The following is a 26,230-nucleotide window of genomic DNA, read 5'->3' as shown; positions in this document are numbered from 1 at the left end:
GTCATTGTCCCTTATGTTTGTTTGTCTTTATTGTCCCCACACAGAAACGCTGAGTGACAGGGAATCCTGAAAAAAATATGATTGATGGATTTATGTGAGGGTATTTCCTGAGATTCTCATGTGGTCTTTTTGTGAGGGATATGCATGTCTAACGACCATGCAACTCAACGTTTCTCAGCTCTGGCACTATTAACGCTTGGAGTCTGCTAACTTCTTGTTGTGGGGGCCATCCTGTGCTCCCGAGGAAGATTAGCAGCCTCTCTGGCCTCTACCCACTCGAGGCCTGTTCCACGGCCTCCCACCCCACCCCATGTGACAATCAAAATTATCTGTAGATGTTGCCAAGTGTTTTCCAGATGGCAAAGTCACCCTTGTTGAGAACCGCTGATGTAAATTCTGGAAGAGAATTTCTTTCTGGCATTATTTACATCAGACTTTGCTTAACTCATTTTTTAATAGGTACCCAGACTTCATGCAGGCATTCAGAAACAGAAAAACATACAACAGTCTGTTTGACCTGTCCTAGTGGTGATTATACATGGTTTCCTTCGCATTTACATTGTTCTAATGGCCTAGAAAAGTAAGACTCCAGTTGTCTCCCATGTAGTTGTTAAGGATACTCGGTGCCAAGCCAGATTTCGCATGCATTTCCGTTCCATCCATCCCAGCACTCACAGTTCCCACAGTTACAGATTCCATTCCCTGCAAGAAAATACATGGGGGGGGGGGGGTGTCATCATCATGACCGAAATGCACCAAGTGACAATGCGTTCTTATCCACCCCAGCCGCTCAGAATCGAAGCCATTCCACTCATCCTCTGCAGCCACCTGACTAGTAGCTTATTAAACAGCTATGGGGAACCGGATCTTTCAAACGACTGCTGGGTAGCGTCCATCGGTAGTGACCACCCTGTTCCATTCCAGCTCGGCTTCATCTCCATCTCTATCTCCCCCAGAGCTTGTTTAAGCGCATGCATTTCATAAGCCGTTCTCAGGACTGGATCATCGGGAGAGGAGCAGCGACCACACGGCCATGGGCGGCGCCCTGTGGCAGGTGCTGTCCGTCTTTCTCCCGAGCAGGGGGGCGGAGCGAGCCCGGCGGGTCATACCGCACCTGTGCAAATGAGGCCGTCGTGCTTGTCACAGTCCCTGTCGTCACAGTCACAGAGGTCTCCCGAAATGTACCACTCTTCCGCGGAGCAAATGCACTTTCCACAGTGGCAAGAACCTGAAACCACAAAGGGCGCGACTCGCTGTCACCGCGTAACTAAAGGCTTCTGTCTAGAATAGGATACCCTCAACGCACGGACAACAGGCTTTTCAAAACCCATCTTCCCAAGATACAAGTTTATCGAAGAGCCTGTTGTTCAGAGGGGAGCTTTACTGACTGCAATTCATAAAGGTCAACCAGGAAAGGCTTCGTTATGGATCTAGACAGTTGCAATTAGCCTTGAGCGAATGTTCCATGGCCCAGTCTGGCTGAAATGTCAGCAAGAGCAGAAAGTGCTGATTCTTATAGATGGCCTTCCAAAAGAGTGTTCAAAACAGATTTTTCTCTCTCTTTTTTTTTTTTCCTGAGTTGAATCATGTTTTAAAAGTGTCTGCTCTTTAAAGGAACTGAACGGTAAGTTCTATTAAATAAGGATGCATTTTATAATTAGATTACTACTAAATTATTGGGCTTCTACTTTTGGATTTTCTGAAAGGAGGGACACACCTGCATATGGTGGCTCATTAAAGTGCTCCAAATGCACACACGACCACTCGTGGGCGTCTGACTTACGGGATCTCACCTTGCGGAATCCCTTTCCATGTCCCATTGTCCCTGATCAAGGACAGCTCTAATCTCCCCTCAAAAGCTGATCGATCTTCTAGGAGGCTCTGCGTCTAACCAACTTCCTCGTTACTTCCCCCATTCACCCTCTTTTTATTTCCTACCAGTAAGAAACTTCCACTTCTGTCATTAAAAATATCTTGGTGTCCAGAAAAACAATTTTATGAACGGTGTATTTAAAAGGAGAGAAAACATATGAATTAAATGATCTCACAAAGAGAAGAAAGTTCTCTTGGTCTACCCGTCCTTACATGATAGGCTCAAAAACCCTCCCACAGCAAAATGACTCCTATAGGGGCAGTAAAGACAACTTTAAAATTAAAAAAGAAACACACACACAAAGGACTTCCCCTTCCTCCTATGTTCTCGGCTTGGTTGTTCCTTCCCAATGTGATTTCCTTTTACTAAATGAGGGCTATCGCTAAATGTTTCAGGTCAAAAATCACCGTAAGAGAATGTGAAGTAGAAAAAAGTGTTTTGATATATTTAACACAATTCCAGACTTGCTAAGTTCAAAATGTAGTGGGGTGAGGGACGGGGACCAATCATTAATTGGTGTCTCTGTGAAACACAGTGATGGAAGAATGAGTTAGCGAGCTGGGAGATAAAAGTGGTTGGAGAAAGGAATTGATATTTATCACAGATATCACGAGAGGATTCATATAAAACAGGCCCCACGCCTCTGGCAATTTGTGGTATTTTATACAGAAACTGGCATGTGCGTTTAGCTACGAGAATCCCCAGTGGCCAAATTAAATGTGGGACATGCCTTGCCACACTTCTCACAGTGAGAGAGTAGTCAGAATTAGTGAGAGGCCGACAACTGTGTTCACGCTGATCGACTCCTTGCTTAACCACAGCATGATTTCATTTAGTCTTGGCTGTTTTCCTGAGGATCTAGGATGGTCTGCACACTCTTGAGCACAAGCTAGACAACTCTCTCTTCCGTGGAGTGACTGGCAGGCTGCCCAGGACGCAGGAGCTGAGCCCTGGTCGGTCTCTGGAGGATGGTGGCTCCTTGGCCACATCCCGGTAGAGAGCTTTGTTAGTTCAGAAGCATATTTCTCTTAAAGACTTTCTTTTGATTATCTTAGGCCCAGAAATGTTCAACATACAACGATTCACGTAGCAGATGGGTAGCGATGTATCCACCACAAAGAAAACTCGGGGGCATTTGATTGACTTTTCATGGCAATTTCCTCAGAAGGCACCATAAGTTATGGCCTTCTTTCCACGACTAGAGGAAGATTAATTATTTGAAGAATTTGACTGGTTTTAGTTGTTTCTAAAATGGTGCCTCCCTTACATTGCAAAATCAGTTCTGCAAAGCAGCAGAAGCAAATGACTTTATGTGTCCACGATATTCGTCTATCACACCTAGGATATCTTTTTTTATTTCGTCACAATTCACGAAAAGCTCTCACATTTCGCATTAAACTGATCCCCTAGCTCTGAAACTATTCTGATCTCTGCTCTAGCTTCTGAAATGCTAGCTTCAGGCCATATCAATGTAGTTTCCTAAAACTGATAAGCTCAGCTAAAGTTAATACGGTGCACACTGATAGACCGTTTGACAAGTACATTCCAGTTCCCAGAGTCTACTAGTTACTGAAATACTCAGGAAGAGAAGTGCGGATTGATTTTTGTGTACACTGTGAAAACGAGCTTTTCTCGGTCAGCATCTTTCCCAGCTGTGTTGCTCCTTTCCTGTTTGTCAATTCTCAGTGTATCCCAGAGGTCGGGGATTCTTCTAGGGCTTGTGAAACTATGAGTGGCCTCGCATGTACTAATGCAGTGGGAGAGTTAGGAGGACCTCTTATAGCCTTTGTTGTAGAGCGCTCTGGCTCTTTCCGTCAATAACCAGAGGCCAGACTGCCGGCCTCTGCAGAGGGGAAACTGAGGCAGAGGATTCTGTTGGACACACACAGGCCACACGACTGCCAAGAGGTGACCAACTGTTTCGCTCAGTTGGCTGGGACCCACTCACACCCATGAGACCAGTCCTGCCACAGGGAGCAGCTGGCCCATTTTGGCAAGACCTCTCGGGTAGTAAGCTCAGGACCCCAACATCACTAACCCTTTTATTTTCTTTCTCAGTATCACGGCCCCCAAGAAGGCTCCCATCTCCTTTCTGTGCTTCTTACTGGCTTCCTCCTGGGGAACCAGCCGCATTTTCTCATGTGTCTTCAAATGGACTTAAGAAGGGGAAGGAAATGAGATTCTTCTGTCTTCTTCAAAGATGAGAAAATGGGGGGCGCCTGGGTGGCTCAGCGGGTTAAGGCCTCTGCCTTCGGCTCAGGTCATGATCCCAGGGTTCTGGGATCGAGCCCCACATCGGGCTCTCTGCTTGGCTGGGAGCCTGCTTCCTCCTCTCTCTCTCTCTGCCTGCCTTTTTGCCTACTTGTAATCTCTATCTGTCAAATAAATAAATCTTTAAAAAAAAAAAAGATGAGAAAATGGAAGTACAGACAGGAGAAGGGAATTGCCCAGGGCCACGTGAGCCAGAAACAACAGTCATCCCAAGATTTCAGTCTAACCCAGTCTGTTCTTCTGTCTTCCTACCTATCCACAATGCCCTCCACAGGAAAAACGTCCATGGAGTTTCAAAAAATGAGTTGCGTGTTCTCACAGCTCTGATGAGATAGCCACATCGGGGGAAACAACTAGAACACTGGGCTAAAGCTGGTTTTTGAGGTGCAGCTGGTACCCTCTCCCTTTCCTGGGGGTGACGAGCCGGGGGTGGAGTAGAGGGGACGACAGGCGGGTGGGCACATGCACCGTGACTTCCATGGCTGATCCGGGACTCAGCAAGTATCCCTGGGAGAGTTTAAGGAGACACTAATGACACACAACTCGAGTCACTGTCACACAACAGCAGCTTTAAGAGTCTTAACAGGTGACGACCCGGATCTAGGTTGAAGTTATGATGGGAAAAAGGTCATTGGGTACTCTTGGATCCATAAAAAGAAACCCCAAACAGCTATGAATTATATCACGTATTCCGCAACGGTGGCTACACTCAGGGGAGACCTGGCTCTACGTTCATCCCTCTGGCTCTTCACAGAAACGACTTGAGTCTGAGGGCAAGGTGCCTTCGTTAGCTGTCCCAGTACTAAAGTTCGACTTTCTTTTTCATTCATCAAGCCTGACAAAATGCCACAACCTGACATCCCAGCAAGCACTTCTCACTATCGTACGAACTACTCCGTCTGTTATGAAGGCCACGACGATGTATCCTGTTTTAACTTTTTCTATGGAGTGATTTATTGTCTTGGCTCTCACTTTGTAAAGAAATAAAACGCTATTTCTTCATCGTCTCCTGAGGTGACAACTTTATTCACAGCTCACGGGAAGCGCATGTTCCAGACTTGTCTTGATGGTGGAAACGCTTAGCGGGCGGTTTGGGCCGTCACCGGGCAGCCATGTCACGTCAGGCTTACTGCTCATGCCCGTCCCATGTTCGGAGAAAGAGAAAGACTCCAACTCCCTCTGTGATCATCAGGGGGAAGGGTTTTCGTTTGTAAATCTGACAAAGAGTATATGGAATTCTGGCAAGTCCATGAGATGGAGAAATACACGGCCCTGGTCAAGGCCCCTCTACATTGCCACCATGTTAGTCTACTCCTGGGCTACTTTTTCGGTGGTTCCTGAGGTGAGGGTGGAGTGGCACCTTCCATGGGGACAGGAGTAATGGCTGCCCCTCGTTCTCCTCTGTACCTACAGTTTCATGATCTCAGTTTTAGTCCCTTTCTTCCAGTTTAATCCAGCAAGGAACTCTCCAGAACAGGAGAGAAAGCCACAGCCAGCCACTGCCACCAGTCGGAAGGCCCGTCATGGTCACGAACACCCGCCTCAAAAAGTGCAGCCTCCAGCATCTTTCACATTCTCTTCTGAGTTTAATGACTTGAAAACTCTCTACTCACTGAAGGATAAGCCTCGTAGACAAACAGACTTTCAACCCTTCATTGATCTCTGGATATATTTCCATCACCCAAAGCAAACAATTTGAAAAGGCTTTAACTAGAGAGAGATCTCCTTGTTCTGTTTTGTTTTGAGGAAATGCCTCTGGGTCAATATTTAGTCAACCTATTCTTTTTGCATTTTCTTCATTTATGATGCTGAAAAACAGAGGCTCTCCTCAGGAAGTCGTGGCTTTAAGAAGAACGTTTATTTCTTCAAAAGAAACTCTTCTTTGTATGAAATTCAGTGGAGGAAATGACAGATCTGTGTTTGCTATGTGGGTGAGCATGGCTTTGTGCTTTCTGCCTATAAATCCAACTGGACGCAACTTAGCCAAGGCCTGCTTGTGGACCGTGTTAAGGATTCCACAGTATATCTGGTAAATGTAAATACACACACACACACACACACACACACACACACACACACACACCCAAAGTGACTGATTTTTAAAGTAAACTAATGTTAAGAGCACACTAATGTTTTAATGTGACAGAAAATCCTCATTTTCTGTAGAGTTTCTGTGAAAAGTTACGATCCTTATTCTAACAGTGATGCCATTATGGAAAACCAATTAAAAAAAGTTGGAAAACCAACTAAAAAAAAATCTAAGCTTTAGGGTTCTGCCTTTGGAGCATGTACTCAGAAGAAATCGAATTCTAAGGCTAATCTAAGGCTAATCCTTCTCCCCCTTTGGTAATCTGCAGGACACTGCCTTCTGATCTGATAACGCTTCTTTCTTCCCCCCATCTGCTTCCCCCTGGAAGGGTTAATTCCATTCCCACCTTCTTTTCTGCTTCCTTGGTGAATCTCCTCCTCCACAATCCCTTCCCCCTTTCAGGCTCTTCCAACAGAGCTTGAACCTCAAGCAAAGTGTTTCCAGGCGTTGAGAGCCCCTGACAGACAGACTGATGCTAGATTCATCTGGGAGGTGGAATGAGAATGAATTGAGTAAGAGAACACACAGGGAACAGAGTGGTTGCTTGAAACTCATCCGATTGCCACCTGACGGCTACCGTTACGGCCCCCTGGGCAGAGCCCAGGAAACACAGAGTCTGAAACCCAGCATTCCTGGAAACCAAGGACCAGCACAGTTGTCTGTTGAAACTGAGCAGGTTTCAATTTTCTGCCTTGCTCTCAGCATCACATGGGGTCACAGCATTCCACCGGATTTTATCTTTGCAGCTAAGCCAAAAAGCTTCTCTGAGCCTGATGGCGGAGGCCTTCGGCGGCAGGTAAAGGAACAGCCCCTGAAGCCTCCTTCGTCCCTCCCAGCCATTCACTGGGAATGGTAAACTGTTCAGTTTCACCCCCAACTGTGCCTTGTCTGAAAAGGGGAGGGGGCCATAGGTTGGGCAAGGAGGCTTCTGTGTTGAAAAAGAGGGTCTGGACACTCTCCACCACCTAGTCTCCTGAAGGGCGGCTCCTGAACGTTACCAGGAATCTGGTGAGTTTCCAGAGCCTTCCTGGTGTTTTCCTAGGCCCTAGCAAGGAGGAACATGACAGACTCCTAGATGAGCCCATATGCACCATTGGAACAGGATTTTCAAGTCCCTCAAGAATTCGCACAGAAACATAAACATCAAGGTGCCTGAAATTTAATCTGCCAGTGTTCTTTCTCAGGGAAAAAAAAAAATCTGTTCTGCTTTTTCTGGGCAGGATTGCTATTCTTCTAGAATTTATTTCTGTAGTAAATGTTTGATTGGGATGGTGGCTCCTAGTCGATCAACTTGTGTATTATAAAAACATTGCAGCCTTAATTTTCGTGATATATTAGATTACACACGTTTGGCTGGAAAATGGGTGATTTTTAGGCCAAAGAAAATGATGCCAAAATTTTAGACCCATAGACTCTTCCTTTCCTTTTTTTATGAAACAAAATATTTCGTTTCCCTTCAGCTCCTTCTCTCACCTTCACCGCTCCCCTCCCCCACACACGCATCTACATCACCCAGATTCGGACGGTTCAGGAACTTGCGATCACTTTCCTGCAGTTCTGGGCTGCCCTGTTCTCACAGGTGAATTCAACAATTACCCCTCTGCCTTTTGGGGGGGTCCATTCACTGCCCATTGTATTTGCTTCTTTTCTTTTTCATGCAATTATTAACTACAAGTCACCCAGCCACGATGATGGCTGAGGACCTTCTCGCAAGAAGCCCTTCCCAAGCATTTCATTGTCTTAGACTCTCCCCTACCCCCCCCCCATTCCTGTGGGTTAACTTTGGAATCTGAAGTCTGGAAAAGCAGAGGGCAGCGTAGTTCTCATTCCTGCAAAGGGACGCGCTGCCGTACAAACCCTGTGTCAGAACAGGGACCAGGTCCAAGCTCCGGCAGAGACACTCACCCTTCCCCGAGCACAATATGCCATCTGCTGATTCACACAAACTCTTGCTGTCCTCCTCCGTCATGTTGCACTTGCGCGGGTGCCGGCAGAGCGTCCCGAACCAGCCCCTCTCACACACACAGCGACCGCAGGAGCACGTTCCGTGACCTGCGAAGCAATCGCGGGGGGTAAGGGAGGGGGTGAGAAGGGGAGATGGGTAAATATCCAGCGGAATCGCCATTCTTCAGAAAGAAATACCTAAACCCTAAGACCCCATTTGCTGTCAAGCAAACATGCCTTCCTTCCTACAGAGTCAATTTGACATATAATTGTTTAAAAGAACTTCACAACCGAGTTCCAGATTAACATGCCACATTTGAACACAGCACAGGAGATGGTCTAAGAAAGAAAGGAAGCTTGAAATAAATTAAAATGGAATTGTATCATCCTTCCTTGATACAAGCCACTTCCTCATTTGCATTTTTATCAGCACGAAGTCTTAGCGCTCTTCCTTGCAGCGCACACCCGAGACATCCAGACCAACTTGCAAGGCTAGTCACGTTCCCGTGGCTTGCTGAGTTCACTGATTGCCCTCCTATTGTTTACTAATAACAAACAAAAGGCTAACTTCCATAGGAATGGCATTATGTTACTTTATCTGTGTACCCTTCCCTTAGTAAGAACAGATGTAATTAGGTCGATTTGGAGTATAGATATTAACAACAGCATAAGGCTTAGATGCATATCTTTGACTTTATTTTCCCCCTTTTGTTTTTGTCATTGGTTCCTCCTCCTGGGGAATATGTTTTTTTGGTCTATACGTCACACCGTATTTAAGACAGTCACACACCAGCATAAAGTCCATCTAATTGCTTGCCATCAACATCCCATTACATTGTCTCATCTTCTACTTTAATTTCTTATTTTCAACCAATGTTTCCTTCTTTTACCTGTATGTGTATTACCTTACGACCAGATCTCTTCAAACAGAACAACCAAAAAACTATTTGCTAGGTAAAATTTTACTGACGATGAGCAGATCAGTTTGCTGGGCACCAGGGGACACGAAATCCAGCATGGCAGACATGATGGGTAGCTTTAAACGATGCAGAACTTAAAGGTATACAGTTGGCATTCATGGGCACTTTCTTCTTGAGAAGCTTCTCCTAGAGTGGTCTTCATGACCTGGGGCCCTCCTCCCTCCAGCACTTCTCCTGTGTCTAGTTTTCTACTTTTTTTTCCTGACCCGATTAATGCGAGTGTCCCCTGATTGTCTATTCTTAGTCTTCTTTTATCTCTCCATAATCTCTCTTTTGAAAACTTCATAAATCACAGGTTTTCAGGTAACGGCAATGATCACAGGACTATACGACCAGCCTCTACATTTCTCCTAACGTCCACTCCCCGACAGCACACTTGTATCCTACTAGCGTCCAAACCGGCTCTTCTGGGCCCGCATCTAGGGCCGTCCTTCCCACAGCTGCTCTTCCCAGGGTCCATTTCTTTTAATGGTGCAACTAGCCTTCCAGTCATCCAGCTCAAACTGTCTGAATCACACTTGAATCTCTTATATCCCTCTTCTAAAGAGTTACCAGAATCTATTGAAACTACCTCCAAAATGTCCCCCTGCGTCACCATCAACTTTTGAGAGACCTTCTAGCAGGTCCACTCCAACAGTTGTGCTCCCCATTTTCCATAGCATGACTCCACTCACATATAGCCTTGATCGCCAGCTCTGTAAGGCTCCCCAGTGCTTATGGGATGAAGTTCGCCTACAGAGCCTTGCTTCCATTTTAGGCTGCTGAAATACACCCCTGCCCTACTTTTCCAATCTCACTCTCTCTCTTCTCTTCTCCCCTTTCAGATACTTCTTGACTTAAACCGATCTATTCCTTGTTCTGCGTACATTTCCGCAGCTTTTCAGAATTCATGCCTTTGCTGAGATAGGAATCCATGCTCCCCACCCTACAAAGCCTGGTCCTGATAGTTTTCAAAGCTTGGGGAAAGTGACTAAACTTCAGTGAAGATTTTTCTAATAACCCCAAGTGAAGTTCATCCTCTCCTCCTCTGAACTTCTATATTACCTTATTTTTCACCTCTGTTGGGAACTTTTTCTTGCATTTTGTGGTATCTAGTTATGTGTCAAAGAAACCCATTACTTGACGGTGAATTCCCTGAGAGTAGGAATCAGAGTGCCCAGCACACTTAGACACAGTGGATCCTCAAAAAATAAAAGAAAAGAAAAAGAAAAGGAAAAAAAAGTGTAGATTGAATTGTTTTTTTAAGACTTTATTTATTTATTTGATAGAGAGAGAGCGAGAGCACAAGCAGGAAGAGCAGCAGGCAGAGGAAGAGGGAGCAGCAGACTCCCCAGCTGACTGGGAGCCCATTGTGGGGTTTGATCCCAGGACCCTGGGATCATGACCTGAGCCAAAGGCAGCCGGTTAACCAACTGAGCCACTGAGGTGCCCCTGAAATCTTTTTTTGGTTTTTTTTTTTTGTTTTTGACAAACCTCCTTTTCATTTTTCACCCACAAATCCCAGCTGAGAACCATAAGCCGAATCAAGGGCATGTTTATAGGTCCTCTGGTTAATTCATTGTCACTGAAGGACAATGGACAGTTCTTAGATGGCTCTGTTTTATTTTTGCGTTCAGTAGGGTGGAAGGAAGTTAGAGAATCAGTGACCCCTAAGAGCTACCTACACAAAAAATAGTTATGAAATTGACTACATCTTTACTTTCCCAATAAAACAAAAGTCCACTTAAAGTGAGGTCTATTTAAGATGCTTAAAAAATTGTCCATCTTTGAAGGCTGATAATCTGGGATCCAAAAAATAAGAATGAGCTTCTGTGCACCAGTGGTATCCAGCTCAGGACTTTCCCGATGGTCACGTTTCTTACTGACCCTGGGCTAGTGAGAATTTCCATCAATTTGACATAATTGCAATCATTTAATCTCTACTGCAGTGAAAGCCATTCTTCCTTTAACTTAAGATATCACTGAGAATAACTAAATGGCTCCTCGCAGCAAGTAATTTAATATAAAATTTATATTTGAGGAAATAGGAGATGGTTTTTCATTTATTAGCTCATTCATCACATCCTTCCACAAAATTAGGTTGGCATCTAGCCCAGACAATGGTCAAAATGCATTGGTATTTAAATGTTTTTCTTTACCATTGGCATGGATCTTCTTTATTTCAAATTTTTTAAAAAGCTTTTGATACAATCTTTTTTTTTAAGATTTATTTATTTATTTATTTGACAGAGAGAGAGAGATCACAAGTAGATAGAGAGGCAGGCAGAGAGAGAGAGAGGGAAGCAGGCTCCCCGCTGAGCAGAGAGCCCAATGCGGGACTCGATCCCAGGACCCCGAGATCATGACCTGAGCCGAAGGCAGCGGCTTTAACCCACTGAGCCACCCAGGCGCCCTTGATACAATCTTTTTGAAATAAATTTTAATGACGTAGGCATCCATTCGAGAAACTACTGTGCACCAGGCATCGTACTAGCTCTACTATCATGGCTCTTACAGTCCACGAAGGTGCAAAACAAGGACACAAATACACTTGAGCTGTGGGAGAACGAAAGAGGGCGCTAATATATTCGATGGTGAGAACAATGTTCGCTGGAGTAGTCAGAGAAGAGCTCTGTGACACTCAAGGGATAAGAGAAGCCAAGATAACCAATGTTCTAGGAAAGCTAATGAAAAGTTCCTGGAATAAGAAAGAGCTTGGCATCTTACAGGCAGTGAAAAAAGGTCACTGTGTTCAAAGAAAATCGAGTTAAGGAAAAAATGGAATAAATAACAAAGCCAGAGAAATATTCAGGAATGAGAACAGAGGAAATTGTCTATTCGTGGTAAGGAGTTTCCATTTTATTCTAGGAAGAATGGGAAATCATAGAGGGTGTCATGCAACAGAGTGATATGACATGATTTACAATTTGCAAATTCAGCTTGGCAGCTGGGTGGGAGAGATTCAGGTGTGTTGGGAGGCACTGAGTAAGGGGAAAGTGAGAGAGTTGCCGTCGTCCAAGGGGAAGGTGACAGAGATGGGGCACGAATGAGGAGAGTCGACAGAGGGGGTGGTGCCTATAGGACTTGGCGTTGGATTGGACGTGATGAGTGAGAAAGGACTAGTTTTCTAGCTAGGAAAATATAAATAATGATCTATTTGTTAGATATGGAAGCTGCAGAAGGGCACGGTTGAGAGGAGAAAATCAGCTCTGCTTTGAAGTTCGTGTGTCTGAGATGCTCTTAAGACTATCAAGTAGAGGGGGCGCCTGGGTGGCTCAGTGGTTAAGCCTCTGCTTTCGGCTCAGGTCATGATCTCAGGGTCCTGGGATCGAGTCCCGCATCGGGCTCTCTGCTCCGCGGGGAGCCTGCTTCCTCCTCTCTCTCTCTCTCTCTCTGCCTGCCTTTCTGCCTAATTGTGATCTCTGTCTGTCAAATAAATAAATAAAATATTAAAAAAAAAAAGACTATCAAGTAGAGGGCACCAGGGTGGCTCAGTCATTAAGCATCTGTCTTCAGCTCAGGTCATGATCCCAGGATCCTGGGATCAAGCTTCACATGGGGCTCCCTGCTCAGTGGGAAGCCTGCTTCTCCTGCTCCCACACCCCCTGCTTGTGTTCCTTCTCTCGCTGTGTCTTGCTCTCAAATAAATAAATAAAATCTTTTTTTTTTTTTAAGACAATGAAGTGGACGGGTCACGTAAGCAGGTGACACAAGTCTGGAGCTCACAGGTTAGGGCTAGATTATATATGCTGGAATTTCCAAAAACAGACCGCATTTGGAACATTTGGGAGTGAATGAGCCCACCTAGGGAGAAATAAATCTTGGGGAACTCCAGTATTGAGGGCTCAGGTAGGAGAGAAGAAGATGGACAGGTAGGAACATGTAGTAAAGAGGGAAGAAAATGAAACAATTTTATACAATGACAAAGGGAGGCTAGTCCATAAAGGTGGCCTACTGAGTAGAATGTTCCTGAAAATTGAAGTTAAAAAAAAAAACCAAAAAAAAACAAAGCATAAGAGTAGTTTCAGTTAGGGACGCCTGGGTGGCTCAGTCCATTAAGCATCTGCCTTCGGATCAGATCATGACCCCAGCGTCCTGGGACTAAGTTCTGCATTGGGCTCCTTGCGCATGGGGAGCCTGCTTCTCCCTCTGTCTGCCACTCCCCCAGGCTCCCCCTGTCTGCCACTCCCCCTGCTTGTGCTCGTTCTCTGGCAAATAAATAAATAAAATCTTAAAAAAAAAAAAAAAAGAGTAGTTTCACTCAGCTTTTGCCAGACCAACTCTGTCACTAGGTTTATGAATGAAACACCCAGGGGCGGCAGACTTATTGCAGCCTGATGCAAGTGTACCATTCAGTAAGAACAACGCGTCTGCTGGGAGGCGGAAACCATAGCGATAAGTTATCTTTGCATAATAAGTGTAAACAGATCATTCTAGAGTGAACCTGAGAAAGAGCCAGCCTAATGAGCCATCTGAAGTACACTAAATTGGCCTTCACTTGACTTCCCAGTCTTCTCACCGGTGAGTAATTTTCCATTTGATTTTCACTTCCAGAGCCACTCCCTTCTCCCAGATACTTAGCTCCGCGCATCTGGAATCCCCGTCCTCACTCTTTCTTCCTATTCGCTTCCCTTCCCCCACACCAAAATATTCACCAAGATGCTCCAGACCTGCGTTGCCCAATATATTAGTCACTAGTCACACACGATTATTTGAATCTATTAAAATTAAGTAAAATTTTAAGTATGGTGTCTCAGGGGCCCCAGTCACAAACCAAGTGCCTGAAAGCCCTGTGGAGTCAGTGGCTCCTGAGTCAAACGAAGCAGATATATTCCCGTTATCTTTGAAAATTCTGTTGGACAGGGCTGCTCTAGACAAAGACCATTTCCAATGAAATTCACCAGCTCTGAGACACATTTCTTTAAAACACTGCAATGACGTTTCTCAATTAGGAAACTGACCCATGAATGGATCAAATTGTCTCAGACACTGCGTATTGCTTGCCCAATATTCTTTTTCCCTTGTTAATATGGGGGGGGGGGCACTCTTTTTTTTTTTCAGGGAGGTGATAATATTCCCATCTGAAAATGTTTGATTACCCAGGCTCCTTTGGATCTAAGACACAGCTCTAACAAAGGAGATACAGGAGAAAATCTTTTGGGTGAGGATTCCAGGAAAGCTACTATCGTCCAAAGAAAATGAGACAGACTCGGCCAGCATGTGTCCTTTGCTGTTTGCCCTTTGCCCTTTTCTCTCCCCTTTTTCTTCCCTAGAAGATAGATATACTGGAGGCTTTCTAGGAGCACGACAGTCAAAGTCACGCTGGAAGGTTGGAAGTGAAGACAGAGGTGTACGGGACATTGATGGCTCTCGGGTAGTCCCCTCACCATCCATCCCTGGAGTGACAACCTGCAGTTCTGACTGGTACACTTAGGAACTCAGAAAAGAAGACTGTGATGTCATCTGGAGACAATCCCCCCTGCTACCCAAGCAAGAGAGGCTTGGCTTGAGTCCGTGGTTGGAGACCTTTGTCAATGTGAGCAATCCAGCAACACCTGGGGGGCACTATGCTCATATCCTCAGGCTGCATGTTCTCCTTCAATTTGCAGCTATGAACTAAAGAACTCCCAGATGAAATGGGAGCTGATGGTGTAATTAAGAGGTGGCTCTTCATTATCCCTTCTTGTTTCTTCAATTGGACCCATGGGCAGTAGCTATTCCAGCAACACAGAGGAAAGAAGAACAGCAATAAGCAGGCCATTTCTTATTCCTATCCTGGGTACATGGAGGACAGGAGGGAGGTCTCTGGTTAAGTTTCTATTAGCCTAAAACAATTAAACACACACGAGCCAACATGTGGATATATTTTCTTCATGAAATCTTAAAATCTTATACCACTAAAAAGTGAGTGATTCTTAGGAATCCCTCTAGACAGAGCATGTTTTTTTCAGTAGTGACTTATTTCATTAAAAAAAATCCATGCACTTACAAATCACATACGGTTTTCATTGTTAATAAAGATGTCTTGAAAGGTCTGCATGTGGTCTACGATCACTGCACGTGACTCACCAACAACTTAAAGTAAGAAGGGTCTTACCTCATACCGATTTTCTGTTTGCCAGTCATTTTCATGACTCATTTTCAGGATGTAATTTTGGTGTAATCAAACCTGAACTGCTTAGAATTATGTAATTACTTACCTTCACCTTGAGGTACAATTGCCAAGTTACCCCCACCCACCGGAGATGGTAAATCATCTTCAGCGTTATTCTTAGGAGGAGATAAGTAAAGCTAGTTATTATTTCTCATGTGCCTGCTCATCTGGTAGGCTTATGGATGCATTTGCTTTCACTCAGTCCTTGTTTGCTGAAATACTCAGGCAAGCCCTGCACGGCTCTCTGGCCACACGCCGGCTCATCTCTCCAGGTGAAAGACCATGCAAACTATGGTTCAGTGTCCGGTGGTGAACGGAGAAAATGATCTACGTGAGTGACTTTCAGTCTTGTTGGCCTCCGAAGCCATGCCAGGTGGAGGATATGAGTTTCATGCACTCATACTAGTAAGATTTGTTAACCCCTGGCTGCCACGTGAGGGGCTGCCATTCCTCCTAGACACAGAACTGCTGATTCATATGACGCCAACTTTCTTCAAATACCCCACAGCTAATGCTTTAAGGTATCCAAGACAGATGCATTGTTTTGTCCTCTTCTGAAGACGGACATTTCAATCTTTTGGTTCCCGTTACATGCAGAAGACATGCATGGATGCCTACTTGGCTGGCAGTCGCAGGCACGTTTCATTCCTTATGTCTCCTTCTCACCATAAAGAAAACTGGTGGGTGTTATATTCTTTCCACACACATGGGTGTATCAAGGCAGAGACCAAAGAACATGTATAAGTTACTACAGCTAGTAGGAAATGGAGCCAGGATCTAAACCCTGGTCTGTCCGAACAGGAGGTTCCCATTCATCTTGCTGTATGGCTCTGCTCACTCAGCTTATAAAAAAAATTACTTCTACTCACTTAAATCTTTTCTGAAGGAATACAGCAGAGTGCACCCACCCACACCCACCCACCCACCCACCCACACACACACACCATAGATTTTTTCCTCTAGAAAAAATATCCAAATACCCAAAGAAGATTCATAAACCAAGATTTTAAAAAAAAGTTCTATCCCTCAAAAAATATAGGAAAAAAACAACAAAATATCACGACATTATTTTTGAATGATAGATTTGTGACGAATTTTTATTTTGTCCTTTGTATTTTTCATTAATTTTTAGTTGTTTAAATGTTAAAAAATAAAAAAAATGTGTAAAATATTTTATAATGTCCAAACGTCTAAAGATGAGCAAAATAAAAATAGGTGAAGTGAAATAATGTACACTATAAATGATAAATGAATAGTGTGAAAAAAGTCCTTCCCAAGGATGGATTCAAGAGCAGCTGAGAAAGAGCTCTAAGGTAAGAAAATGAAACAAATACATTCCTTCAACATAGCAAATATTTTTTCATCTTTGTGCCTTTGCTTAGCCCTCCCAGACCCAAAATGATCTTCACATCCAAGCTCCACACAGCTAAATATTAGCTGTTCAAGATTCAGGTCAAATGCTCATTCCCACCTTCTCTGATTCCAAACTAGGATCTCTGTCTCTCTCTTTATTTTTTTTTCTCGGCCCCTTCCTCCCCTTATTTGTAGCTTTGTTAATTTTCAATTTACTCAAAGAAAAAAAAAAACTTCTTGAGATCAATCCTTAACCTAAGTTTGAGGACACAATAATGGGGGAAGGAGAGGCTCTTACTGTGCCCACAAGAAGGGTACAGATCTGAAGAGAGACATATAAGAACACGGTGAAATGGGGAGATATTACGATGAAGGTATTGCAGTATGGAGGAAGTATAAAAGAATTTCAGAAAGGCTGCCTAAGGGAGATAATTTGGAGGACGAACAGAAGGATGGAAAAATGGTGAGGTGTTCAAGGAGAAGTGAAGGTAAGGAATACAATGCCGGGTAAAAGGGACAAAATCATAACACATCTAAATTTCTCCATCTCCATGGCCTTCTATGAAGAAATCATTTTTTAAAAATATGCCACAAAGCATTGTCTCCTCCATCCAAATACTCAAATCAGAAACTTACTTGGGACTCATCCTTGATTCTACCCCATCCTTCGCTCATCCCTTAGCATGAATTTCTGCAAATGCTGCTCATACTCCTGGGGCAGCGAGGTCTCCGCTAAGCCTTTCGGCTGACATTTGGCCTAGTCTCCCTGGAAGGAAAAGAGGCTGGAACCACATCCTGGCAGGAGGACAGCACCAGGCTTTTCTTTCCAAGCAAGTCCTTGCAGCCGTTTATGAGGATGACAGCTCAATACAGTGGTATGGGAATTACCTTCTCTTCCGATAACACAGCCCAGATGCCCGGAAATGGCATCCATATGGCACAGATGTTGAGGCTTCCCTAACCTATAGGAAGACTTATGCCTTAAAGGAGCCCAAATCTCTCTCTCTCTCTCTTTTTTTTTTTTTTAAATATTTTATTTATCTGACAGAGAGAAATCACAAGCAGGCAGAGAGGCAGGCAGAGAGAGAGGAGGAAGCAGGCTCCCCGCGGAGCAGAGAGCCCGATGCGGGGCTCGATCCCAGGACCCTGAGATCATGACCTGAGCCGAAGGCAGAGGCTTTAACCCACTGAGCCACCCAGGCGCCCCCCCAAATCTCTCTTAATGATTCCCTAAGCAGAGTTCCCGGAAACCCCACCAGGGCAAGGCACCCCCATCACACATTTATAGTTCAGCCTTACTCCCTCCCAATCTAGTTGAAATTTATCAACCAGTGGTCACTATTACCAGGAGCAATGTTGTCTGGTAACATTGGCTTATACCGTCTTCATCGGTTCCCAGGGAACAAGAGCTAGGAGATTAACAGAGGGTCAGAGTCTCTTGCAGTAAGGGAAGGGGTTTGTTAGCCTGCTGTCCATATTGCTGGTAATGCCATCACCAACACATCCAAGTTTTCCATCTGTCCTGTCCTCTACCTCGCTGGACAACCTTCACCTCTCACTAGGTCTGCTCTCCTAACATCCATATTCACTCACCAGCCTCGAACACACTCCTCCGGTGCTAACTTCATCCCACAGCCAGGGGTGCATTTTCAACACAGGGATCATAGCATTGCCTTGTGTACATCCCTTCTGTGGCTTCCGACCATCCTCTCAGTAAAACCTCAAATCACCAACACGGTTTTTAAAACATGTCACACCCTTCTCCTGTTGGCTTGCCAATCTCCAACCATCCAGGGTTTCTGGTTCTCAAATGTTCTTAGAATAGGTCACTCTGGCTTTCCCACAGATGCCTCGTACACACTGTTCTCTGTGACGCTGTGTCACACCCGCTGCTGCACGCCGCAGAGTTCCACCATCCTGTTAGCACCAAGGATGGCGGGTATCACGTTCAGCTGATTAATATGGGCAAAGCGCATACGATCCATCATGTAGCGTTACCCAGATATGGAGAATTAGAGTCTAGGTTAAATCCCCTGATTACGTATGTTCCCACTGAACGAGTGGTTCTGCTTTCAGCACATCTGGCTCAATGTCATTCCTTTGTCAATATCTGCCCTTCCACCATGACTGTAAGCTCCAGTGGATTCCCCACCGAATCTCCAGGGCCAGCAAAGAGTAGAGGCTCAATAAACAGCTGCTGAATTAATGAAGAAATAAATGATAACTTCAGATTCAACCAAAGGGAAGCTGGAAGAATTTCCCAATGAAAATACTTAATTAGAATTTGAAAAAAAAAAAAAGAGCCTGGAACTAAGGAGAACGGAGCTAAGAAATCATCTTGAGAGACTGACCTGAAGACGAATGTGGGAGAGGCTGGGACGGCACGAGGACAGCAAACAGCAGAAAGACATCCAGAAGCCACTTCAAGGGAAATACGAAGGTTTACGGGTTGGCTTAGGAAGAGGAACAAGGAAAAGAAACGAAGTGGTTAGAAGAGAAGTGGGAGAAGAAACGGGTGGAACCGGCATTTCTGAGGCCTGGAGGGGAGACCATTTCCTGGGGGTTTCAGAGTAATAACAACGTCTTTGTTTTATTCTGGCCATTTGGAATGAGAACTGAAAATCACCCAGGATTTGGGCAAGGAGGGTTTATCAGTAACCTCAAGGGGAGTCAGTTATGTGGAATGGCTGGAAGGTAGAGTTTCCACAGGTTTAACATTGAACCAAGAGGAACACTGTAAGAACACAGGTCAGAGAGAATGGTATCGAGGAGATGAAAAATACTGAGGGCCCGAGCAGGGCTTTACATGGAATAAATATGCAATGAGTATTTGCTGATTTAATTATTATTATGTGCTATGATACGGTATTACTAAGTAAGAAGAGGGGTTTTTCTTATGATAATAATTTTAGAGACACAGAAATACAGAAACGTTGGCAATGCATGCTGTGGCTTGAGGAACCCCCCGGCTGGTGTGTCTTCTTCACGGTGCTCTCCCATACGTGGGGCAAATCTACGAGAAGGTGCACTGCGGAATAAGAACCACCGAAAATACTTCTCAGATGCACAGTGGCCCCTTGGTTTCAGTAGCTCGCTGTCAAGGGTGAGGAAAAAGCCTGCTTTACGCAAAGAGTGAACAGGAGGGGCGCCTGGGTGGCTCAGTGGTTAAAGCCTCTGCCTTCGGCTCAGGTCATGATCTCAGGGTCCTGGGATCGAGCCCCGCTTCGGGCTCTCCGATCAGCGGGGAGCCTGCTTCCCCCCTGTCTCTCTGCCTGTCTCTCTGCCTACTTGTGATCTCTCTGTGTCAAATAAATAAATAAAGTCTTTAAAAAAAAAAAGGAAACAGGAGAAAACCTCATTCCATCTACACCTGAACACCAGAAAGTCACAGTTTTGAATAAACTATTGTTACAAAAGGAATTAATAAGCAAGCATGGACCCCTGTTACACACCCCATAGAGTTTACAGTAGTCCACAGCACAAAATTCTGCCTTTGTCACGTCTGTCAGTCTCTTTGTATGTAGACAGACGAGTAATGATATCTACGTGTGTAGATATGTGTGTATCACACGTATGGACCTCGCATGTGCACGATACGTGTATCCTGGTACTTCAGATGCGTTAGCTCGTCTACTCTTACAACACCCTCTAAGAGAGGTATATTATGACTATCATTTTATAGGTGAGACATGGAGGTTATGGAAACTATCTCAAATACTATTAGTGAGTGGCCAGAGCCAGGGTTGGGGGGTACTGTACTGTATCGCCATTTGTATTTCTAAGTATTAAAGCACATTTCCATAAAGGGTCATGGAGGAACTTGTGATCTCATCACTTGGCTTAGTACGCGGTATCCTTTAATCTTAAAGTTACTATAGATTCAAACATGTTAATTAGTGGCATGTCTCTTACATTTTCTTTCCAGAGAACAGCTGAGATAGAGATGAAATTCAAGGCTATAAAAACCAAGGCTCAAAAAACAAACAAACAAAAAAACCAAGGCTCGAGTAATTCTTCCCTTGAAGTCATACTCAGAGAAGACACAAAATAAAAAAGGACCTTTACGAGCTGGCCCAAAGAAATCACACTCTGAGCCCAAGTGCAAAGCTCTGGTGGGAGGGAATGTTCCCAGTGAGAACATGAATTACAGCTGATTCTCATTATTTGCTAATCCCGTATTTGAGAATTTGCTTACTCACTAAAATACATTTGTATTCTCTGAAATCAATACTCATTTAAGTTTTCCAGGTCCTTGGGGCATGCAGGCTGAATGGGTCACATTCCTGGCTAAGGTCAAAAAAGATCCCCCTGGTCTCTCGATTCAGCTCTCACACTGTAATCAAGTGTCCTTTCTGCGGTATGTTTAGTCCTTGCATTTCACACTTTCCTGTTTTTTGCTGATGACTTTTGTGTTTGAGATGACCCCCAAATAGAGTGCCAAAGTGCCCCCTTACGTACCTAAGAGCAAAAAGACCATCTTGTCCCTTACAGAGAAATGATCTGCTACATGACCTCCATTCTGGTGTGGGTTACAGGGCCGCTGGCCATGAGTTCCACGTTAACATGACACAAGGTGTCTCTGGACAGAAACATACATAATACGAGGGCATGTATCGATCTCTTAATGAAAATCCTCTGACTAGAGGCAGGAACATGGCCCCGTATTTCTCTTAGGAATAATGATTCGATAATTCGGTGTTCACAGCAACTTTTGGACTATAATCACCATGAGGAAGAAGAAAAGAGAGTGTCTTGTCGAGGAACGGTAACAGAGTGCGTGTGTGGACTCCAAGTTCTACGCAGCTTTCCGGGCTGTATGTTACTGAGGGAGGATAAACACGCGTAAGCCACAGAGGGGGGCACATCTCTCCCTCTCCCTCCTGGAACGATCCTGCCCCAAGCAATAGGAATGACGATCAGGAGTAAAGATTTACAAGTAAATGACAAGAAAGGCAAAAAATACTGACTAGAATCTGTAAAGACGGGTGCCTCAGCCCTACTGAGAAACAGGGGCAGAATGTAATGGTCCGGAGTATCTGGGTGGCTCAACGGGTGAGGCCTCTGCCTTCGGCTCGGGTCATGATCTCGGGGACCTGGGATCGAGCCCCGCATTGGGCTCTCTGCTCAGCAGGGATCCTGCTTCCCCCACCTATCTGCTTGCCTCTCTGCACACTTGTGATCTTTCTCTTTCTGTCAAATAATTAAATAAAATCTTTAAAAAAAAAAAAAAAGAATGTAATGGTCAGCCCTGTCGCCTGGGCTGGTCAGCTCAGGGAGCCTGGATGAAGCAGAAGGGGGTTAGAGAAACAAACCGTGGTTACCTATAGACAATCTTTTAAAATACCAGTATCATCCTAATCCCCAATCTCTCAAGGACATTATTCAACTATTTAAATGGAATTATGCAGAACGTAAGTTTTTTTTAAGAAAAATTTCCAAGACTTTTCCCCTTTACGCACTTGAAAAGTATTCAGAGATCTTTGGTCAATAAAATCTTTTTAATAAAATTTAGAATAGGAAAGGAAATGCAAGGTGTTTATTTAGAGCCAGTTGCTAAGATGTAAGAAAAAGCACCGAGGGAATGCATCCGACTCCAGTGGTCAGAGACGCTGTGCAAATCCGGCCGCTATCTGTCTGCTGCTGGCAGGTCTGGGCTTCCCCTGGAGCACACGGGAGCAGGGGCAACATTCTCCCCAAACTTGAATACGCCTTTGTCCTCTGATGATTAAGTTCCAGGATACCATCTCTATTCAGTAAGATCAACCCCCTAAGAATTCATTTCTCACTGTATGAGTAAGGATCTCCCAAATTATAAGCAAGACCACAGCATAGACCTGTCCGCCTGTCTACAGCTATCAAGTCATCTCCTGTGTTACATCCTGTCTAAGGAAAGGTTGGACTGGACGGTTGGTGAAATCTGCACCGGATTAAAGAGTAAGACTGTGCTGGTGTGTCTGCTGCACCATCCAGAGAAGATCCTCGGATCAGCGGGCATGAGAGTTGTAATCCTTTGGCAGATGACATTGTGCCTACCAATACTGTCCTTACTGTTCTGGGGACTGCCACCTAGTGCCACCTGGAGTTCTCAGCCCCAAGGTCTTGCCCAGCCAGAGAAGCCTGCTCTGAGATCACGTGAGTACCTTTGAGGCATACTGGGTGTGGCAGGGGAAGCTAATGCCTCCTACAAGCAGTCCTCAGCCAATGACTGATGGATAAATAAGAATTGTGTGCTGTGCCCGGGCTCCCAGAGTTTCACCTCCTGTCCTCGGATCAAGGTCCAGTTGCCCATAGCGGTAACAGGGTTGATAACACAATCGTAACTGAGGCCTCCACGGTCCCACTCTCCTCCCAACATCTCCTTCACCTTTCCAATAAATTACGTGCATTCAAATCCTTATCTCAGAATCTTACTTCCCACAGAGTGTCTTTCTACAAAGGGTTCTCGTCTCTGGTACAACTGTATTTTTCACTGTATATCAAGTAACCGGTTTTCTGCTTTATACATTGGTGTTTTATTAGCTTGACTAGTGGAAAGCAGTTCCCCCTGGGGCAATAATTCTGAGTAGATGGACAAAATACAGAGTGTAGACAAGCAGAGTCAAGAATTAGTCTAAAAAAAAGGATTACTTTGTGAGATAGTCTCTCGCTTACCAAGTAAATGTTTGATCTCATCTAGCACGGACCTATACAGGTATGTTCTCACGTTTGAGTTCCTCCCCCAAGTTGGAGAAAGAGAGAGAGATTCACTGGAGGAAGGGCTAAGCTAATTTAATGGGTTTGTAGATGTAACAGGTTTCTAGAATACCAGCCCTTTCAACCAAGTTACCAAGGCAGATGGGCAGGAGACCCATGGGAGGTAGACCATGGTGATGCTCGTAAGAGCAAAGACAGGTCTGTGGTTTGTTCTACATGCCAGGTGGTTTTTGAGTATCACTGTAAGAATTAAATGAGTTGGTAAACATAATCATAAAGGAACATAAAAGAGAGAGAGAGAGAGAGAGACTATTACCTACTCAGATATTCCTGCTAAATACCACTGAAGAAAAAAATCCAAGCCAAAAAGAATATTGACAAAAAGTCAAAACAGTTTGATGTCACCCTAGGGAAAACCATGGTACCGAGAAAGATCTGTGAACGGAAGGTAAGCTCCAATCCTGGGTCTGCAGTTTTTAGTCTGGAGACATGAACGCCTCCAACATCACTCCCTGTTCATCAGTGACCTGAAGAAAGCAGGAGCAGTCTCTCAGGCTGTGGGAGACAGGCAGCCGGCACAAGACCTATTTTTAAAAGGGGGCGGGGGTCTTTTCCTTGGGCTCCGGGAGAAAGGAAAGAAAAACATATGTTTGCTCAAATGGCCAGTGTTTTAGAGTTGGATAGAGAGAGCAGAGAGACATGCATGGGTGTGAGACAGATGGTGTCCCCGCCTTCCTAAGTTGGAGGTGCATTTTGATTTTTTTTCCCAATAACAGCCCCCAATTACATTATGATTGTTATCTGAAGAGAGACCAGCTATTTTACTGAGTAAGCTTGGGCACCCAGTTCACCGGACAGCACCGGAAAGCCGCACAGAGCTGCGGTCTGCACACATCACCGCAGCCAAAGGAAGACTCAAAAGATTGAAACAGGAGAGTGACGGCTGCCCACCCCCTTGACCGGACGGAGCTTGGTCCACACTGTCACAATCAGCCTCGGGACTCTGTGCTGCCTGACCGCTTTCTGTCTCGGTCTCCCTCTGCAGTTTTTTGGTTTTTTGTCTTATTATTTATGTATTTATTTATTTATTTTTACAGTCCTTCAGCTCCTGTTGGGTCTCTGAGCCATCATGAAAATGGAGTTTTTGGTGTGTGTGATTTTGTAAGTAAACTTTGAGTGTAATCATACTGCTTTTTTTTTTTTTTTTTTCACTTTGGTAGGTAATACCTCCTTCCCCCACTAGTTTTTATTAACTGAATAATAAACATGTTCAGCTGATCAGCTGTAGCAAAACCTGTCACCATCTTCACAGGACCTAGTGTAATCCCAGCGACCTTCTGTGGCTGGCATACAGTATATTTTCCCAGAGCCCGAAATCAAGTGTCCAAGAAGATACAGATCATTGCAAACCTCATTATATAATGCTTTTAGGTCTAACTGTATATTGTTTTAAGTTTACCTTCTTTTTTACCTTTTTTTTTAAGTTTACCTTCTTTTTAACAGTTTCCTTTTTATTTTTTTAAAAAAAATTTTACTTATTTATTTGAGAGAGGGAGAGGGAGAGAGAGTGTATGAGCAGGGAGAAGGGCAGAGAGAGAGAGAGAGAGAGAGAGAATCCCAAGCAATCCCCAAGTGCAAAGCCCAGGAAGGGACCTGAGGGCCCTCAAGACCCTGAGATCATGAGCTGAAACCAAGAGTCAGAGACCCAAATGAGCCACCCAGGTGCCCCAGAGTTGGAAGAAAAGAAGGAAGGGAGAAGGGAAGGGGGAGAGAGATAGGGACAGGCAGAAAGGAAGAAAGGAAGGCAGGCAGGCAAGGCAGAAAGGCAGGCCACCCTGGCTGCAGGCGGGTGGCAGGAGGCAGAGAACGTGAGGGGGCTCACCCCCACAGATGACGCCATCCAGGCCCTCACAGCGGCGGTCGTCACACTCGCACGTTTTCCCGTACACCCTGTGGTCCCCGGGAGGGTAGCAGGTGCACTTGCCACACTCGCATTTACCTGCAAAACAGGGAGAGCACAGGGCTTAGAAGCGTCCCAGAATCAGCCCCGCTTTCCAGGCACACACGCACACGATGAAGCCCGTTCAATAGTTCAGGGAATAACTTTTCTTCTCTGCCTCTGGTAAGCGGACGCCCAAGAAAAAGAGCCACGGAGGCCCGGCGGGGGCGGGGGGGGGGGGGCGCGAAGTGACACTCGTTTCATTCATTTTTGAAGACTAAGATAGTTACGAAACCCTCTGGGTATTCCTATTTAACTCCACTTGATGACACCACATAGTATATATTTAAACATAATTTAGTATAATGTCATTTAAAAAAATGTTCTTATATATTTTTATTTTGGGTCTACTGGCCACAAAAGGAAAAAAAAATTCTCACAGGTCCATTTCAAGGCAATGTTTTATGACTGTTTATGGACGCCAGTTTTATAATTTATAGAACTCATTTTACCATGGAATGCTTACCGAAGTACATGACCTAAATACCCTTATTGCTCTTGACTCAAAATTTTAAAGTATAAGCCTTTTTTGGAGCGAGTTTGGTTCAGAGTTTGGGAATTCCTTAACTATGGTCATTATGGCTGTAATCATTACTTCGTGGCTGTAACTACGTGTCAAACACTATAATTCTTTCCACTCCATCATTTTGTTTTCACCATTCCACTCACTGACGAGCGTTATCACTAAACAGGAAACAGACACACACCGAGGCCAAGTTCTTTTCCACGGCGAACCAGCTCGCAAGGAATAGATTCAAAATTTATCTCCATCCTCGTTAACCTTAAAGTTTGTGCACTTAACCATGAGGCCAGCCTGCTTCTTAATATATCCAACGCAGCACCACGAGGCTATGAGACAGAAAATTCCTTCTGCCCGAGGAGCTGGCGCTGGCTT

General features: G+C 44.7%; 1 protein-coding gene across 1 annotated transcript; it reads right to left on the bottom strand.

Annotated features, from left to right (window-relative positions):
- Positions 1-21: 21 nt before the first annotated feature.
- Positions 22-26,106, bottom strand: LOC123956096 (integrin beta-like protein 1). The gene is made up of 5 exons (XM_046028331.1): positions 26,043-26,106; positions 25,219-25,335; positions 8,139-8,285; positions 1,115-1,228; positions 22-702 (listed from the first exon to the last, which is right to left on the bottom strand). Exons 1-5 carry the CDS (start codon positions 26,104-26,106, stop codon positions 611-613), a joined length of 534 nt encoding a protein of 177 aa, XP_045884287.1. The 3' UTR covers positions 22-610.
- Between the last annotated feature and the right edge of the window lie 124 nt (positions 26,107-26,230).

Source organism: Meles meles, chromosome 14 (genome assembly GCF_922984935.1).
Source record: "Meles meles chromosome 14, mMelMel3.1 paternal haplotype, whole genome shotgun sequence".
Lineage (NCBI taxonomy): Eukaryota > Metazoa > Chordata > Mammalia > Carnivora > Mustelidae > Meles > Meles meles.
Note: the sequence above shows the minus strand (reverse complement) of the source record. Positions and strands in the feature narration are given on the sequence as shown.

Bases quoted from the DNA above. Each gene is read 5' to 3' on its own strand.
- LOC123956096 (XM_046028331.1), bottom strand. From the start codon at position 26,106: ATGGAGATAAATTTTGAATCTATTCCTTGCGAGCTGGTTCGCCGTGGA. The intron at 25,336-26,042 runs GTGTGTGTCTGT...CCTGTTTTGCAG, and splicing joins TGGAAAAGAACTTGGCCTCG to GTAAATGCGAGTGTGGCAAG. The intron at 1,229-8,138 runs GTGAGTGTCTCT...TTGTGGTTTCAG, and splicing joins CATATTGTGCTCGGGGAAGG to GTTCTTGCCACTGTGGAAAG.